Source organism: Filicampus tigris, chromosome 22, assembly GCF_054856515.1.
Source record: "Filicampus tigris isolate MCC_2025a chromosome 22, RoL_Ftig_1.0, whole genome shotgun sequence".
Classification (NCBI taxonomy): Eukaryota; Metazoa; Chordata; class Actinopteri; order Syngnathiformes; family Syngnathidae; genus Filicampus; species Filicampus tigris.
In genome coordinates, this window is record NC_141238.1 from 4884111 (window position 1) to 4901280 (window position 17170).

At 43.1% G+C, this 17170-nt stretch overlaps 2 protein-coding genes and 2 non-coding genes across 14 annotated transcripts in view; all 4 read left to right on the forward strand.

Moving 5' to 3' along the window:
- LOC147126603 (ELKS/Rab6-interacting/CAST family member 1-like) overlaps positions 1-869 on the forward strand; it is a 67925-nt gene extending 67056 nt beyond the window's left edge. For all 10 annotated transcript variants that reach the window (XM_086022246.1, XM_086022247.1, XM_086022249.1 and 7 more), the window contains one exon: positions 300-869. In XM_086022246.1, the coding sequence (XP_085878372.1) occupies positions 300-437 (138 nt within the window). In that variant the 3' untranslated portion in view covers positions 438-869. The remainder of the gene's footprint in view (positions 1-299) is intronic.
- A 1319-nt stretch (positions 870-2188) lies between these two features.
- trnal-caa (transfer RNA leucine (anticodon CAA)) lies at positions 2189-2305 on the forward strand. Its single transcript has 2 exons — positions 2189-2226; positions 2260-2305. It is a non-coding gene; the product is annotated as a tRNA-Leu (tRNA).
- Positions 2306-3208: 903 nt separating this feature from the next.
- On the forward strand, positions 3209-3325 carry trnal-caa (transfer RNA leucine (anticodon CAA)). The gene is made up of 2 exons: positions 3209-3246; positions 3280-3325. It is a non-coding gene; the product is annotated as a tRNA-Leu (tRNA).
- Positions 3326-3412: 87 nt separating this feature from the next.
- wnt5b (wingless-type MMTV integration site family, member 5b) overlaps positions 3413-17170 on the forward strand; it is a 40834-nt gene continuing 27076 nt past the window's right edge. Inside the window, exons 1-2 of one of the 2 annotated variants that reach the window (XM_086022243.1) lie at positions 3413-3710; positions 3850-3889. The gene's annotated coding sequence lies outside the window, so the exon portion shown is untranslated. Of the gene's footprint in view, positions 3890-17170 lie in introns of both variants that reach the window. The other variant, XM_086022242.1, reaches the window with a different exon arrangement.

The following is a 17170-nucleotide window of genomic DNA, read 5'->3' on the forward strand; positions in this document are numbered from 1 at the left end:
TTTTTTTTTGGGCGGCACAGTCTGATATGTACCATTGTTTGAGGGGTGTGTGTGTGTGTGTGTGTGTTCAACATGAGCTTCCGGCATCCTGTGAGAAAAGATCGTCACTGTTATGCTAATTCTGTATTTTCTTTTGACTTGTTACTTTATATGCTAACGTTCATTTCTATGCTAACGTAGGTTTTTTTTTTTTCTAGCTAGCCAAGTCCACTTTATGGGCAAAAGTATTTAGACACCTGTCTTAACAAAATTACAAAATGATTTACATTTTTTTTTTTTTTTTTTTTGGGGCTTGGTAGTTGGAGGCGGAGTTGGCGCTTTGCGAGCGGGAGGGGGCGGAGCTGCAGGAGTACGCCAACCAGGTGCTGCAGCAGATCGCCGACCGCTGCCCCGACATTTTGGAGCAGGTCGTCAACGCCCTGGAGGACAGCAGCTGACACCTTTCCGTCATCAAATGACTTCCATTCACGTTTTTGTTGATTTTTTTTTTTTTTTTTTTTTTTTTTTTTTGCTGCTATCTTTTCCGTTGTCTTCTTCTATGGTTTCCGTCAGCCTTCCGTTGTGCCAGGAACACTTGCAATAATCCCTTTACTATCAACTGTGTGGATGCTAACACGAGGAGGAATCTGTTTTGTTTTTCTTTCTGGGCGGGGAGGGAGAGACTATAAATATTTTGCTTTTGCTAATATATATATATATATACGTATAAATGTAAAACACTAATGTTTTAATTCCAGTTGTTATGACCATGTGCTTTGTTGTCACCAGCAGGAAACTTTGCAGGTTTGAATTGTTTACTCAAAATTGAAACCACGGGACTGTGGATGGAAAAGAGGAATTGAAATGGAATAAAATGCGGATCTATCTTCTCTTGACTGTGAAAGAGCATTTTCTAGCGCACCTAATTATGTTTTTGGAGAGCCGCTGTAAAGACAAATGTCCCCAAACGGAGCTTCCAACATTCCCACTATACCGTTATCGCCGTCGTCGCCTTATCTTGACCCCGCCGCCGCTTTATTTTCCTCCCCTCCCACTGTAATGACACGATTCCAGAGCTCGCTCTTCCCTATCTATCCTTTGCGACGGCCCCTTCCTGTTGCACTTAACATTCTTTCCACCTTAGGATGTATAAAATCCACATTTACCTGTCCTTCACATATTCTGCTTTCTCCATCTACCGTCGTAAAAAAAAAAAACAAGACAGCGGATGGAAGAAGCGGCCATGTGCTCGAAAAGCACCCAACTTATAATCCGACTTTTACGACATTCTAACCCCTGCTTGGTATTTATTTAATCATTTGAGCCCCTTGACTTCCATATTGAAGCGCAAGCTTCAGTTCATGCATATAGAGGCGCATTCACGGGGGAAAACATCCAGCGCGGCCAACGAGGCGCTCCAAAGTAAACCGCTCGTGGATCTGCACTAAATCACGCACATTAATGGGTCTTATCACAGTAAATAAATATGCCAGACAAATATTTAGCCTCACATGCATGCAAATGATGATAAATGCGCCCGTGTTTTATTATTGGGGATTAATTCGGGAGCAGAGCGGACGGGTACTCCGCGTTTTGATTCGGTCCAATACGAGATTGGTATCAAAAACGACTGCCTTAAACGCGTTACGCTGGCTGGTGTTGCGCACTCCTGATAGGAATCGGTGATATCGGTGATTCCCCTGCACTAAAACACCGATGTCCTTGAAGATAACGTGTTTGTGGGAGCATTTAGAAGAAGCCGGGTCGATATAATAAGAGAGGGACGGAGGTTGAATTAATGTGAGGGGGACGTTGGGAGCGCAAATCCAAACAGTGTGAGAGGAGCAGAGGTGCTAAAATAAGCTGTTAGCCACCGACACTCCAAACATCCAGAAGACTCTTCACCTTCAAATTCAAGACGAGGATTTCGAGCAGTGACCTTGGTTGGAATAGCAATCCTTTGGTATGTCGGCATTGCTGTGCGGTCCCAGACCCAAGGATTCATCACCCGTCAAATGAAGGCTTGTGTTTACTCTGGATTTGTTTTTTAAGATGAATAAAAGATGTTCAGAAATCGCCTGATGTTTTATTTTTACACAATATCGATGGCCTGTATTTATATCTGTACATCTACTGTATCCTTTCTCACCAGCCACTAATACCTAGAACTAATAATGATTTGACTGTAATGTTCAGGTTAGTGTTCCATGTCAGGATGGCCGAGTGGTCTAAGGCGCCAGACTCAAGGTTCGCTACCTTCTAAATGCTAATAACTGGGAATTCTGGTCTCTAAATGGAGGCGTGGGTTCAAATCCCGCTCCTGACATGGTTTGATTTTTTTAATGCAAAACGAGTGAAAACGTATACATAAGTAACTTTAAATTAATAATTTCTTTCAACACAAAGTGACAGCTTTTCTGTAATGAGTGTTTTGACCCAAAATGGCTGATATGGTAACTATTTGACATTATTGTTTTGACTGAAATGGCTGGTATGTCTCACTAAGTGTATTTAGATGTGTTACTGAGGTTTGAGCGGCAATAAGAAAAAAATTGTATTGGCTTAAACTGAATCTGTTTTTTTAGTTTAGTCAAAAAAACACAACTGGCATATGTCAGGATACCCGAGTGGCTTGAGGCTCATACTCAAAGTTCGTTACTGTTCCCCCAAAAAAAATCTCTCATTGGAGTCATGGGTCCAAATCTCACACCTGAGGTGATTTTATGCTTTCATACTAAACAACGTGAAGGAAATTGTACAAAAAATTAATTATACTCTTGATAATTTACTGTATTCTTTGAACACAAAATGGCTCCTTTGCTAGCTCTCTTGACACAAAATGGCTGATTTGTATCAATAAATACAGTACATTAATTAATCATTTTTGACCAGCTCAAAAAGAATGGAAATTATATTGATAAAAAACAACAATTATACTGTTGATAAATTATTATTATTATTTTGACACAAAATGAATCCTCCGCTAACACTTATACCTATTGTCATTATTGTTTTGACACAAAATGCTGAAATGCTAACTTTTTATTAATGTTGTTTGTTTCATGTTTGGCATACATCATAATGTACTTTGTTTAATCACGTTTGTTTACGTCTAAGAATAATAACACTGTGGGGAAAAATACCACCAAAAAATATTTGTATAGTCAGGATAAAAAAAAAAAAAGGGCTGTTGTGGAGGATATTTTGAATTGCGATCACTGTGACTCATGTCAGGATGGCCGAGCGGTCTAAGGCGCCAGACTCAAGGTTAGAAACCTTTCACTCAGTGTAAGCAGGGACTTCTGGTCTCCAGATGGAGGCGTGGGTTCAAATCCCACTCCTGACAAGTTTTTTTTCCCCCCCGATTCTGGTCCACTTTGATGGACACACCTTCCTCAGTTAGAAACACCCACTCCCTCCTCTTCCTCCTCATTTTGACACACTGCACGTAGGAGCAGATTCGGCAGTCGGAACCACAACTTTTTGGGTCACGACATTAAAAAAAAACTACCTAGTTTGGTGGATTGTGTTGAAAAAGCAACTTCCTGCTTTTCTTATTCCATTTCTTTTTCTGTCTTGGAGAACTTTTTTTTTTTTAATTTAGTTTATTTTATTCCGGACACCTGTTGATCGGAGCGGACCGCTTGGGGCTCATATTTATCTTTAGGTTGGACTTTTGAGGACTTTCCGAACCCTCCATCAGCGGAGACTCGCTTTAATCACTTCCAATGGTAATAAATGGACTGTGTTACCCGAAAAAGTGGACTTTTATGTGATTATATGTCAAAATAGGAGCAAGGCAATCAGTGGGTATTTGTCTCGCACTTTCAGCACTTTTCTTTTTCTTTTTTTTTTTTGCGCCTTTTTAAGAAACTTCAACAAGTTCAACAAAAGGATTCGGGCACATAAGGTAAGAAAAAATATTTCATTATTAATGAAATGTATGTGCTTTTTTAAATTTGTTTAAAATTTTTTTGTCATGTCACTACATAGCAATAATTAGGTGCGTCTAACATGTTTTATGACCATATTAAGTTGCTGTGTAAAATCCAGCCTCGCTAAGTTTAGTCTAAATGTGGAGAAAAATGCCTATATGTCAAGTGTGTGACAGTGGTGAAGTGCAATGTGTGTGTTTTTAGCCTCAATGAAGGCTGCCCTCTCACTATGCGGTGCAGCCTGCCTTCTATTTTGGGTGAAAATGATGCACAAATGTTTCTCTCAGCATGGAAGATATGTTTTTATGCAACTATGCTTCGCCCGGTTGTAGTGTAATGTAAACTTGTGAACGTATTCAGACACAGCTAGATTACAAGGCCTGCTTGCATGTAATGGTGCCCTTTGAATCCCCAGTACGTCAGAGAAATGCCTCTCCACTTATTCCTGCACATAAAGTTCCCACACGTGACTTTTAAAAAGTAATTTCAATGACATTTTCCATCATTTAATTTGTCCTCGCTGCATCTGTGTAGCTTTCCACACTTTAACCAAATTCTAAAGTGATAGTTATGGGACATGTGTGGCATTTCTTTGCTTTTTGTGTGTATGGATCGCAATGGGAACCCTAATGACTAACACACACACACATATAGAGGTGCATGTGAACACCGTGGCCTCTCCAGTTGAAGAGTTTCTTTGAATGATGATCCCTGATTGGTTGATGGGCATCCTGGGAATTCTTTTCCATTTGGGAATGAGCTTGACCCCTCCGTGTGTGTCAGCGTGAGGCAAGACAGGTCCCCTTGAGCCCTTTGGGAACGAATCACTCAAGGATGCTAACACGCTTAAACTGTGAATATCGCCATTTCTTTGATAAACGAGGCGCTTCAGATGCTGGTGATGTCATCACGGCGGCTGCCTGGCGTATTTTGTCTTAAGTCCTGACCAATGTATGTGTGTGGATTTTACACTAGCAGTACTATGCACATAATTGTAGACAGTGTCTATATAAAAGGCGCTGGCTGGCGGCCTGGGTTTTGTCACCGCCACCGCACGACCAATTTAACCTCCTCTGACCTTCAAAGTTGCATTTTAATTCAAGTGAAGCAGTTTAGTCTTTGTGTATTTTGTTATTCAAGCATATTTTTGGGGTGTAGAAATGCAATGAAAATGTGTGTGTGTGTGTGTTTGTGTGCAGTGTTGCCATGGAAAGTAATATAAAGTCACCTGATTTTCTCCCTTTGGTCATTTTGTTTAAGTAAACCGAATGATATACAATATAAATATGTTAATATTGCTCAGTTTTCATTGCTGCTCTTAGAGCGTTTAGCGTTTAAAATCAATACTAAAGTGAGCGACGTGTTTTTTGGGTTGAGTTGGATGAGAATAAACACTGACGTCTACTGGTGACTCCTTGTACTACAACACCTTCGAAAAATCCCACACACAACGAAATGTTTTAAAAAGTAGTTTAGAAATATATTTAGGACACTCAGTCTTAGTCTAGCAGCTGCCGCCATTAACTCAATAAGGGTGGAATACAATAAAAATGTCTCGAGTGAGGCACTCAATGTGTTTTTCGTGTTGCAAATTGCAGTCTCTGATTTAAAAAGAAAAAAAAACTTTGCAGTTTTCTATTGCAGTAAAAGAGCTCACAGACAGATGGCGCTGCCTCACTGATACTTTACTAGTACAGTAATGGACATGCAGAGCAAGGTGAGTTGCCTATCTGCAGGCAGTAATCCATTCAGAGATGCATCAACGCTGAAAAAAAATACGACACCAAAAACAACACTAGACCTTTTTTGTTATTTGACCATTTTTCATTTTCTGCTTGAAATGACATTACAGTGGTCCCTTGACATTCTACTTTAATCTGTTCCACTTTCAACTCAAAACACTCTGAAATGTCCCCAATTGAAATGAAATTAATCTGTTTCAGTCAAACAACAAGACAAATAGCACTGCTCTGTTTGTTAGCCTGTCTAAGCAATTCCCTATTATGTGTTAGCATTATGCTAGCGTACTTTTGTGTGGCAAATTGAGGTTGAATACGCATTTATGGTTGTTTTAACAGTAAACTTGAGCTGGGAGTGATGATAATGTAACGTAATTTGTTTTTATTTGGAATTTGGGAGCTATGTTGTCAGTCGTTTGTAGGAAAAAAAAAAAAAAAAGAAAAAAAAGCTTTCTCCACTTCCTCCATTTTACCCACCCTCTGTGGGCAACGTGCCCCAGCCCCGGCAGCGTTCCTCAGCCACACCAGCAAGCAGGAGAGAAAGAAGAAGAGGTGGGGGCTAAAACAGGAGAGGGGACGAGGAGATAAGTGCGCGGATGACAGCCGAGAGGATGAAGAGATAAGAGGATGCGCGCAATACGTGCAACAGAGGAAGAGGGGTGGGTGGAAGAGTCGGCGGGGGGGGGAGAGGGGGTGGGCACAGGAGAGGCGAGACAAAAGGAGATTAGAAAAATAGATAGATCGATAGATGGAGTGATAGAGCCAACAAAGACCAAAGATACAAAGAAAGAAAGAGGGGAAGAAAGGAAAGAAAGAAAAAAAAAAGAGCTGGGCAGACAGCCAACTCTCCCCGGAGAGAGAGAGGTCAGAGCAACGGGACACATCTCTGGAGAGTGTGTCGGGGGGGCGTTGGGGTGGGGGGGGGGGGTGAAGGGAGGATGGTAGAAGAATGCAGAGGAGGAGAGCAGCAGAGCACGGAGGGAGGACGACTTGTGTAAGATAGCCAAAGCCTGAGATGCGCGACCTTGGGAAGCTCAGCGCCACACTGCCGTTAGGTGTGCCTAATGAAGTGGCCGGCGAGCCTGGAGTGAAGGTCAAAAAAAGAAAAAAAAAAAAAAAAAAAAAAAAGAAAGAAAATGAATTTGTCACCTCGCTCATGCTAAACGAGATATGAGACGTGACACGGTGTCGGAGAATGATGCTAATCCATCACTCTTGTTTACTGTACGCGCGCCATACTTCAAATAAATGGCGCAGAACAATAACCGTCATTTTGCGCCCGAATCACTGACTCTGCATGTTAGCACTCCATTAAATGACCATCATCACCATCATCATAATGGAGTATAATCAGCGACTGAACCCACCAGTGAGCCGAAGGGGTAATATCATCTTTTTTTAATTTATTTTTTTTCATAATCCGCCATACACTCATTGGACACTTTATTAGGTAGCACACTATCTATGATCAAAATCTGACCTAATAAATGTAATTTACGTTCAGCTTTTTTTTTTTTTTTTTTTACGTGCATAAAATGCCTATTCCTCTCAAACATTGCTCTCGAAATCTGTTAGTGAGCACTTCTCCTTTGCCGAAAAGTATCCGTCCAGCTAACAGGTGCGACTTGAGCCGCCCACGGTAAAAGGCCTCTAAAATGTACAAACGTGGGACTCCTCAGGGCTCCTATGTCAGTCATGCAACTTTTAGTCGGGAGAAGAGTTTGTGCACAGCCACGTGTCACGTCAGTGCTTCAAACTTCATTGATTTAACTTACGCATGAAATCTCGGGATTCCTCAGGGCTCCTTTGTCAGTCCTGCAACTTTGACCAGAAATAAGCGCCATTCCTACCAAGACACCCGTAATATCTTAAATGCCCAAAATGTGAAAAATACCTTTTATAAGTCACACTCGTAACCCAAACGCGAGCAACTGCGTTTTCTTCAGCTCCCTTGGGACTCGCCGTGTTTGTCTTTGTGTGTGGACGTGCTCGTTGGCATCCCTCAGTCTATGCGCGTGCGCGCGTTCGCCGCTAGCCCCACCAGCGAAATGCAGCCAGCATGACGGAGAATGACAGGTTGATTTATGGCGAGGCTATAAGTAGAATGACTACTGCTCCGATGTGTGTGCGCGCGCGCGCGCGCGTGTGTGTGACATAGAGAGGGAGGCAAGAGTGGAAACATGGTCGAGAAATGGAGTGTGAGGACGATGGAGTGAGCGATGCGGAAGGAGGGATAGGCTTGAATTTTGGGCTTCATTTGCCATTTTTCAGATTTCCAAAAATTCACACCAGCTCCATGTGAGGGGAAACAACATCTTTATGAGGATGAATTGATGCGTTTGTTGTGATGTAAATATAAGCGTTTATGCCGGCCTCTCAGTTGCGAATATTTTTCGAAATGATAAGTCTATCGATTATTCCATCGAATAATCGAGTAGTCAATTTTTTTTTTAGCAGCCCTATAGTGTGTGTGTGTGTGTGTTTTTTTTTTGGTCGTATTTTGGTTGTATAACTGTGACTGTGCAACGCCAATGATTCCAGCAAGATGGAGAGAATATGATGTGAGAGAGAGAGAGGGAGCACCGTCTTTGATGTAACTCCTGGTGGGAGTTAGTCTTGGCACGCAGCCACAATCTAGCCCCCCACCCGCCCCCTTCACGCACCCCACTCCACCCACCACACACGCACACACACACACACACATATGCAGGTCCAGCTCCAGGGCTTTGTTGATTATTTCTGCTGGGACGATCAAAGACCGCCAGAGACCCCCCGCCACCTTCCCCAATCATCCATCCTTTACCTGTCTGCCATCTCTCCATCCATCCAAGTACAGTAGTTAATATATTTAAAAAAAAAAAAATCCAATTGTGATTTCACTTAATATTGTGATTGCGATTTTTTTTTTTTTTTTAATTTCAGTCCGACCGCATGTCTGCTGGTGATTTAAAACATCGACAGATGATTGAATTAAACTTTTGGAGGGGGGGGGGGTTATCATTCATTCGCATGCACGATCGACAGCATTTCTTGAAGGCTTGCAGCAGTGTTTCCAGTCAAAGCGATTTGATGGTAAGATTCCGCATAAATTAATGTATTTTTTAAAGTTAGGTGGAGCTATTGTAACCATTGAATGATTGTTTAATGCGATTCCCACAACGAGGTACATTAATACAAAGTCTGTGTGGGTGTAATATTCCTGAAGTTCACTGTATTATTTCTTTTCCTCATGTTTCTATAACGGAGAAATGCCTTCATTTAGTGTAGTTCAAAAATATAATCATTGTACTGTTTTTTATTCCCTACTATTTATTTTTATTCATCCCTGTATTTAATTTTTGTATACAGCCAGGCAGTGCATGTTCTTTGTGAATAAAAATCTGTATTTAAACAGGTTTCGTTTCAACCTCTTATTCGTTCAGTGCGATGAGTCAATACAATAAAGGCTAAAACAACATTACAAAACAAAAAGGAGATAAAACACAACCACTTTGGTCATTTAATGCCATCGAATTCTCATTGAACTGAATTTAGAATGCTCAAAAATCAACATTTGAACAACATAGGCACGTAAGTGACATTTATCTGCGCTCCGGTCGGGATTCGAACTCGACTCTCCAGGAGACGAGCGTCCTCTCGCGAGATACTCGTTTATCGCGATGGTTCGGGCGTGCCCACGATACGCGGCTATTCTACCACTGAACAATCAATACATACAATTAATTTAGAGTGCAGTATTGAACTTAAGCACCTGACACCACACGGCATGCGTAGGCTAGTTAAGGTTGTAAAAAAAAAATCTCTCTCAAGCTGTTCTACTAAGAAACCCAAACAATCTTTTTTTTCCCCCCTTTTTAGTCTTCACTTCACCTCCCTTGCCGTCCCGTATACGCGCGTGTGTGCGCGCTCTCGTCGTAATCCCCGCAGTGTGTTCCTGGCTGCTTATGAATTCTCTCTCTGTCTCTCTCCGAGCCCAGGAGCCTGAAGGTCTAACCTCCATTTGAACTCCTGCTCTGGTGTGTGCGCGCTCGCATGCGTGTTACCCCTTCGGTACCCCTTGAGAGGACGTACCGGATGTTTGTTTACTTGTTCAGGGTGGACAAATGAAGCTGACGGTAACCCCCTTCCATGCTTTGAGACTACCGTTCGCCTCTCTCTTTTTTTTTTTTTTTTTTTTTTTTTCTCGAAGGCTTCAGCGCCTAAGGCCACATTTAAGGGTCATTAAAAGAGCTCTGTGCGTTTGTGTGTGTGTGTGTGTGCACTCCAGGGCAATGGCCCTTCCTCCCATGTCCAGAAAGGAAATACCAAATTACTGAGGGCCCCCGCCATTTCTCTCGTTCTCCCTCTCTCTCTCTCTCTCTCTCTCTCTCTCTCTTGCGCTTTCTCCCTCCTTCCCCATGGGACACGTTTCTATTTTTTGACCGACTATTATCTGTTTGGCAGCTTTGTCGCCGTATCCTATTTTATTGCGTTAGCATTAGCATTGTATGCAGTGTGATAATGACCAACATGTAGCAGACAGGAAGTCAGTGTACATGTGCGTGCGTGCGCGGGCGTGCTGGAGGTGTTCCAGGGCGCCCGCCATGCCAGCCTGGCCGAGCCGCAGCCACCCCGCTGGGGGTGGAGGTCTCAAGCCGGACCCCCGCCACCACTGGCATGCTGGGTAGAGGTAGAAGTGGGGGGGGGGGTTAAGGCAATGGGGGGAGGATGGAGAGAGACACGCTGGAAGCAGTCATGACCTCCAAACGGTGGACACCAGAGGAGGAGGAGGAGGCGGGGGTGGGAGTGGAAGAGGAATGCTGGGAATTTTTGGCGAGAGACAGAGCCAAGGAGGCGATCCGAAGGGAGGCTGCATCTCTGCTCAGTGACCAAAAAATAGAATATAGGACATAATCAACTTGACAAATGCACAAGCCTGAAGGGTAGTTGTTTTATTTTTTGCAAACACTGCCATGTTGATTTTGTATTGGGGCCCCAGACAAGGTTGTGGGAATTATGAACAGTTCACAATTGCATTTTGTGTCAGCAAAAAAAAAAAAAACGTTTTTTTTTTCTTTCTGGTAGAAGCCTGAATATTTTGTGCGATCGCGAAGTGACTGTTTTTTTTTTTTCTTTCTGTAGCTGGAATTAGGGCCCCAGATAACGTGGGAATTAGGACCAGTTCAAAATAGTACTCCATGTGAGCATAAAACCTTTGTAATGTTTTTTTTATTTATGTATTTTTTCTTTCTAGCAAAATTTTATTGTGATTTCTTCCGTTTTAACAAAAAAAAAAAAAAAAAACCTTCTTGCTTCTGCTTGAAAGCAAACTGAATTCACACGATAACCAAAGTGGGAGTGGGGCTTTTGAATTGTTTTGCCGTCTTTGACAGGTCCAGATGTTTACCTTCCCGAAGCAATGACGCATCTGGAGCGCATTGCTAAGCCCGCGGGCTCGCAACCCTGAACGGTTCACACGAGGGGATCGGAAATTTTCTACCTTTATAACGCTTAAAAACCGCGCCGGGGGGGGGGGGGGGGGGTATTCGTCTTTGAAATCGGTGTGTGTGCGCTTGGAGTGATGATTGTGGAGGAGGAGGAGTTGTGTGTGTGTGTGTACGTGGGAGGGGGTGATAAGATGGTGGATTATCAAGGGAGGCGAGGGGTGTTTCTAATGAGGAGAGGAGGGGCTGGAGGGGGGGAGACAAGTGTCAAGTGTGGCATTTACACATGTATAAGGGGTGAGGGAGGGGGTCACGCAGACTCTCACTGTACGTGGCGACAGGACGGTGTTGGTGCACAAAATCAATGAGGCTGTCTGCGGGTGTGTGCGTGTGTGTGTCGCTCCACTTTCCGCCTTTGCGTTTCCTCCTCCCTCGAGTCACATGACTGCAAACCACAGGTGAAGTCGGCAAGCTTCCTCCTCTACTCCAAATAAAAACATCTTTTGTCGCTTTTGCTTGTTTGGTCGTTACCGGATCAAATATTTATGACGGAGCTCCTTCAGCGAGTCGATGGAACCATGCACCGAGGACACCGAACATAAAATACCCGCAAGTACCAGGGAGACAAATGACTTATATTGTACGACTCGTGTGTGTGTGTGTGTGTGTGTGTGTGCGTACTCGTTTTACTGTATTTGCGTGGACATCTCTTATTGAGAGGACATTTTGGAGACAAAATGACTTCTACCACTTGCGTGTGTGCGTGCGTACTCGTTTTACTGAATTTGTGTGGACATCTCTTATTGAGAGGACATTTTGGAGACAAATGACATACCACTCGTGTGTGTGTGTGTGTGCGTACTCATTTTACTGTATTTGTGTGGACATCTCTTATTGAGAGGACATTTTGGAGGCAAATGACTTACACTACTCGTGTGTGTGTGTGCGCATACTTGTTTTACTGAATTTGTGTGGACATCTCTTATTGAGAGGACATTTTGGAGACAAATGACATACCACTCGTGTGTGTGTGTACTCGTTTTACTGTATTTGCGTGGACATCTCTTATTGAGAGGACATTTTGGAGACAAATGACTTACACCACTCGTGTGTGTGTGCGTGCGTACTCGTCTTACTGTATTTACGTGGACATCTCTTATTGAGAGGACATTTTGGCCCTAACAAACATACTAATGACATGGAGGAATCTTTTTATGGAATGTGGATGCAAATAACAATTATCAACAATATGTTCTCTTCTTCATCCTTTTTTTTTGTCCTTCTTCCCTCATCATGTCAACATACACAAAGGCATGCATACGCTCGCTCAAACTAAGTGCACTCACACATACATACATCACACTCCCTCTTCTTACCACCCACACAGGAAGGAGGACAGATACCGGCCACAAAACACACACACACACACTAGTCTTCACCATGCGCAACAAGATCAGATGTCAGCTCCACTGACACAACACACACACCACACCACACACATACACAGGGGGCTGTATTTTTCTATTCACTATGCTCTGTTTCCTCCTCCCTCTTATAGAATATATACATTTTTAAACCTCTTCCCACATGCTGTCCACACACACTATTGGGAAAAGTGCATTCGATAGAGAGTGTACACAATTTTAAAGATTGCTAAGATGTTTTCTTTCAGCTGTTGAAAAAAAAAAAAAAAAAAAAAAGAATGAGATAAAGAAGAAAAAAACCATCGCTCACCTCTCCTTGCTGGGAATGTAAGCAAAGTGTATTCATGAGAGTGTACATGCACACATACAAATGGCTCAACACACACACACACACACACACACGGGCGCGGACATGAATAAATGATGTTTGGAGAAAGCCAGCGTGAACCAAGACCACGCGTGCAAAAAAAAATAGAATAAAAAAAAATGCTCATAAACGGACACTTTTGATTTAATTGCATGCTGCTTGTCAGGCGAGAAGCATGCAATGACACACGTGTTCTAAAAATGTATGTGTGCCAAAAATCTGCCAGTGGATATAAAAAGTCGACACACACTTGCTCTAATGCCTTTTTTTTTTTTTTTTTTTATTAAAAATGAGACCAAGATGAAGTTGCACAAGTGTGCACACCCTCGTAAAACGGGGTTATGGGTGTGTTCAGTGTTGTGTAAGAAACCATATTCAAACTTCCCTTAAATGAGAGTCAGCATAAACATGCCATGAATTAAATTGCCTCAGATGAACCCCAAATAAAGTTCAGATGTTCTAGTAGACTTCCTGACAGTTTATCTTTTCCTTCAAGCAAAATCCGGAAGGTGATTTGCAAACACCGACTGTTATTTGGATGTTTTTTGTTGTTGTTGTTGGAATTGGGACTACAGATAAGGTGGAGCGAATTATGAACAGTTTGGAATAGCATTGTTAGCACAAAACCCTAACCAGTTATTCTTGCAGGATTTTCCTGCCATTCTTTTTTCTTTAGAGCATAAGCCAAACACTGACTGTTATTTTGATTTCTTTTGCTGAAACTTAGGCCTTAGACAAGATAGTGAATTATGAACAGTTCTACATACTAGTCAGCACAAAACCATAGCCCCAAAGAAAGTTCAGATGTTCTCACAAGCTTTCCCTGACTTTCTTTTTCGCATCCCAGCAGAAGCCTGAAGATTTTGTGCGAACTGACTTCTATTTGGAACTGTTCATAATTCCCTCCACTTTGACCAAGGCCCCAGTTCCCGCTGAAGAAAAACAGCCCCGGTGCATAATGCTGCCATCACATCCCGGATGATTAAGGTGTCTATAATGAAGCTTCCCATTTACGCCATGGCGCAAATTGTATGCGTTTATTGTTCGCAACATTTCAAATCCTTTTCATCCGGCGTGAAAGGACTGCGTGTCACTTTGACACACAACCCGGTTGCGACGACACTGGCGAAGGAGGCTACGTTTCCAAAACGACAATGCCCAACTCTTGTGTAACGCAGGCCAACCGCGACGGAAGTGACTCCATCTTTTGCCCGTTCACACATTTGGGGAAAAAGTAGTCCCCCCCCCCCCCACACCCCTTGTCGTTTGTTTACATTAGCATGTAAACAGCATGTTGAAATGCACGCTCGCCGGTGTAAACACGCGTTCGTTCCTTCCTTATAGGAGCCCCATTTGTATGTAAATGCTCATCCCGGTTGAAGGCAAAGGACAGTGAGAGCGTGTTGAGGAGGCAGAATGTAGATGCAAAGACGCATAAATGTGGAGGAGACGCGCAACTAAAGTGCAGGCAGGGAGAGAAATGGAGAGAGGAGGGGGGGGGGGAAGGGAGGGCTGGATAGACAGAATAGACGAGCTCAGCAAGGGAGGAGGAGGAGGAGGAGGAGGAGGGGGGTGATTTTGACAGCTCGCAGCCATGACAGCAGCAGAAGGTGGGCTGCGCGCGTTCTATGTGTGTCTCCGCTCACACAAAAGACCAAAGTTTCTCATTCCGAGCGGATTTTTAAGCCCCCCCCCCCCCCCCCCCCCCCCCCCAAAATGAAAGCGCCGCATCCTTGTGTGCTTTGCGTTAACGTGTACGTACACGTACGTATATTAGGAACATCTCACCCGGTCGAATTGTCCAAATTCCGCCTTTCTATGTGGTGTACCTAATGAAGTGGCTGTACATTAGTCGCGCACGCGCGCTCGTGCGTGTGTGTGTGTGTGTGTTAACAATGTTCCCTCATGTCCCCCGCGTCAAAGCGCAGTCAAATCAAGTGAACTGTGCGCCGTGTGTGTGTGTGTGTGCGCGCGTCAAGGCTTATGTGCCAAACCAGATCAATATGAGCTGATCAATAGGAGAAGACAGCTAGAAGGACCATGGGGACAACACACACACACCTGCCGCGCGCACACACGCCTCTTTGTATTCCAGCCTCAGCTCCAGCCTCTTCCCTCCACCTCCTATGTCTCTTTCATATCATTCTTTCGGTTTCTTGCAAAAACACGTGGTTATCTCTGCACATTTTCGTGTGATCAAAGATGAGTTTTTTTTTTTTTATTTAGCAAAAGATTTCGAGAACAAGTAACACACCATTAGAGTTAATTAAGCTGCGTTTCAAGTTTTGATTTCTTTTTTTTCTTTTTTTTTTTTTTTTTGTCGTACGGCATCAGTTGCTAATTCGCAACGCTAAAGGCTGAGATGTACTCTTTTGTTCACGCATGCAGCACTTCCTGTCAAAATGCGCCACAAAAAAAAAAAAAACGGTCCGTCTCCCTTTCAGCCCGTCTCCCCTGCGTCTGGGAAACTGTGACACATTTTAAGCAGCAAAAAAAGGAGGAAAGTTTCTTTTTGTCGACGCGTGAATGACACGTCGGGGCCGCCACTCTGCGACATCAACATCACACTAGCTAGCTCCTCGGCTAACTGGAACGCCCGCCCCCCCCCTTCCCCCCAATCAAATATTCAACAGCGAGGCCCGTTGTGTGATTAGAAATGAAGGCCTTATAGTTTTGAAATGAAAGATTTATTCTGCTGCGCTCGTGTCCAATTCCTCTGGAGCCGTCGTTGTTGTGGGGGGGGGGGGAAATGCGCCTTCGGCTGCGTGATGCTAAGTCGAACTGCGCACGCGTAGGACACATTAGGTACGCCTAATGAGACCCAATGCAAGAGAAGTGGAAATGTTACATCCATTATTGTCATGCGTGCTAGTAAATACATTGGTTTATTTTCAAACGTCCATAAATCCACTAGCTTAATGCTAACACACAATGTAAAACATCATAGAAAAAACTAGCATCGACATTGTGGTAATTATAAATCTTTACTTCAATTCATATTTGAACACAAGCAGTTGTAATACATACACATATATTCTTTATCCTCTCATATTATTTGAGATTTGTTGATAGAATTTTGCTGTTTCCTCACTAAATCTGTCGTCGTATGTATTATACTGCCCTCCGGTGGCCGAGGCACGCACATCAGAATGAGCAGAAGGATGCCCATTGAATTATCATGATGCTCAAACCGTTGAATTCTTTAAATCCCTTTTAAAAAAAATGTTATGAAATGAATCAAAGTCGCATCTCAAGGCACTGTTGTAAAAGCTCAACGCCTCCATCATGGCCTGTTGGAACAAAGTATCCCGCCCGGTGTTCAATCATTCATTCGGGATGATGTCACTTTAGAATCAGAATGATGTCATTGTTGCTCCTCTGCATCAATGTTTAATGCTGGAAATGGGAATAAAAAAATACTTTTTTTTTTTTTTTTTTTTTAAAACCTCCCCCATACGTCTCTTGTGAGGAAACGCAGCTCATTACCTTGCTGAGGAATGTGCGGGAAAGGTGTGTGTGTGTCTGTGTTGAAAATAATTAGCTGGTCTGCTGGGCAGCTTGCTACGTGAGAGAAGCAGCGGGATTTTTACTTTTTATTTTTTTGCATAAAGTTTTAATATGAATGCGTGTTTGCTTTGCCTAACTTTACTGGACTCTAGGCGTAACTTGGAGCAATTTTCTGCCCGTGGGTGTGTAGTGTGTGTCGGTGGCCTTACGGTATTTTAACATGGCTAACCGACTTCTAGCAGCTCGCAGTCAAAGTGACTCACAGATTCCTCGTTCTCGCTTTATCTCACGCCTTCCTTCCCTCTCTTGCTCCCCGCCCACTTGATTTGCATAAAAATGGTTCCTTCAAATAACTTTTGGCAAACCATACTCACTTTTATGTCACGTAAAATGGGACTGAATAGCGAGCTGACATCCGGCAAGGCCGATTGATCGTAAGTTAGATTTAAATACAATATCAAAACCGAGGGCGGCCATTTTGTCTCCTGTCGACTGAAAATGACATCACCACTGCTCACAACGACCAATCACGGCTCACCTGTTTTCTGAATCTGAGCTGTGATTGGTCGTTGTGAGCAGTGGTGATGTCATTTTCAGTCGACAGAAGACAAAATGGCCGCCCCCAGAGATGGCTAAAAACGAGTGCATTTTGCTGCTTAATTTACATTCCACAAACGCAAAATTAATGCCGTGTTTCAACTAGTGGGCCTGCTGGGAACATATTCTTGAAAAAAATATGTTTGGGTTGATAGTTTATGTATTGTGATTTAATGCTGCGATTCATTTCATTGTTTGC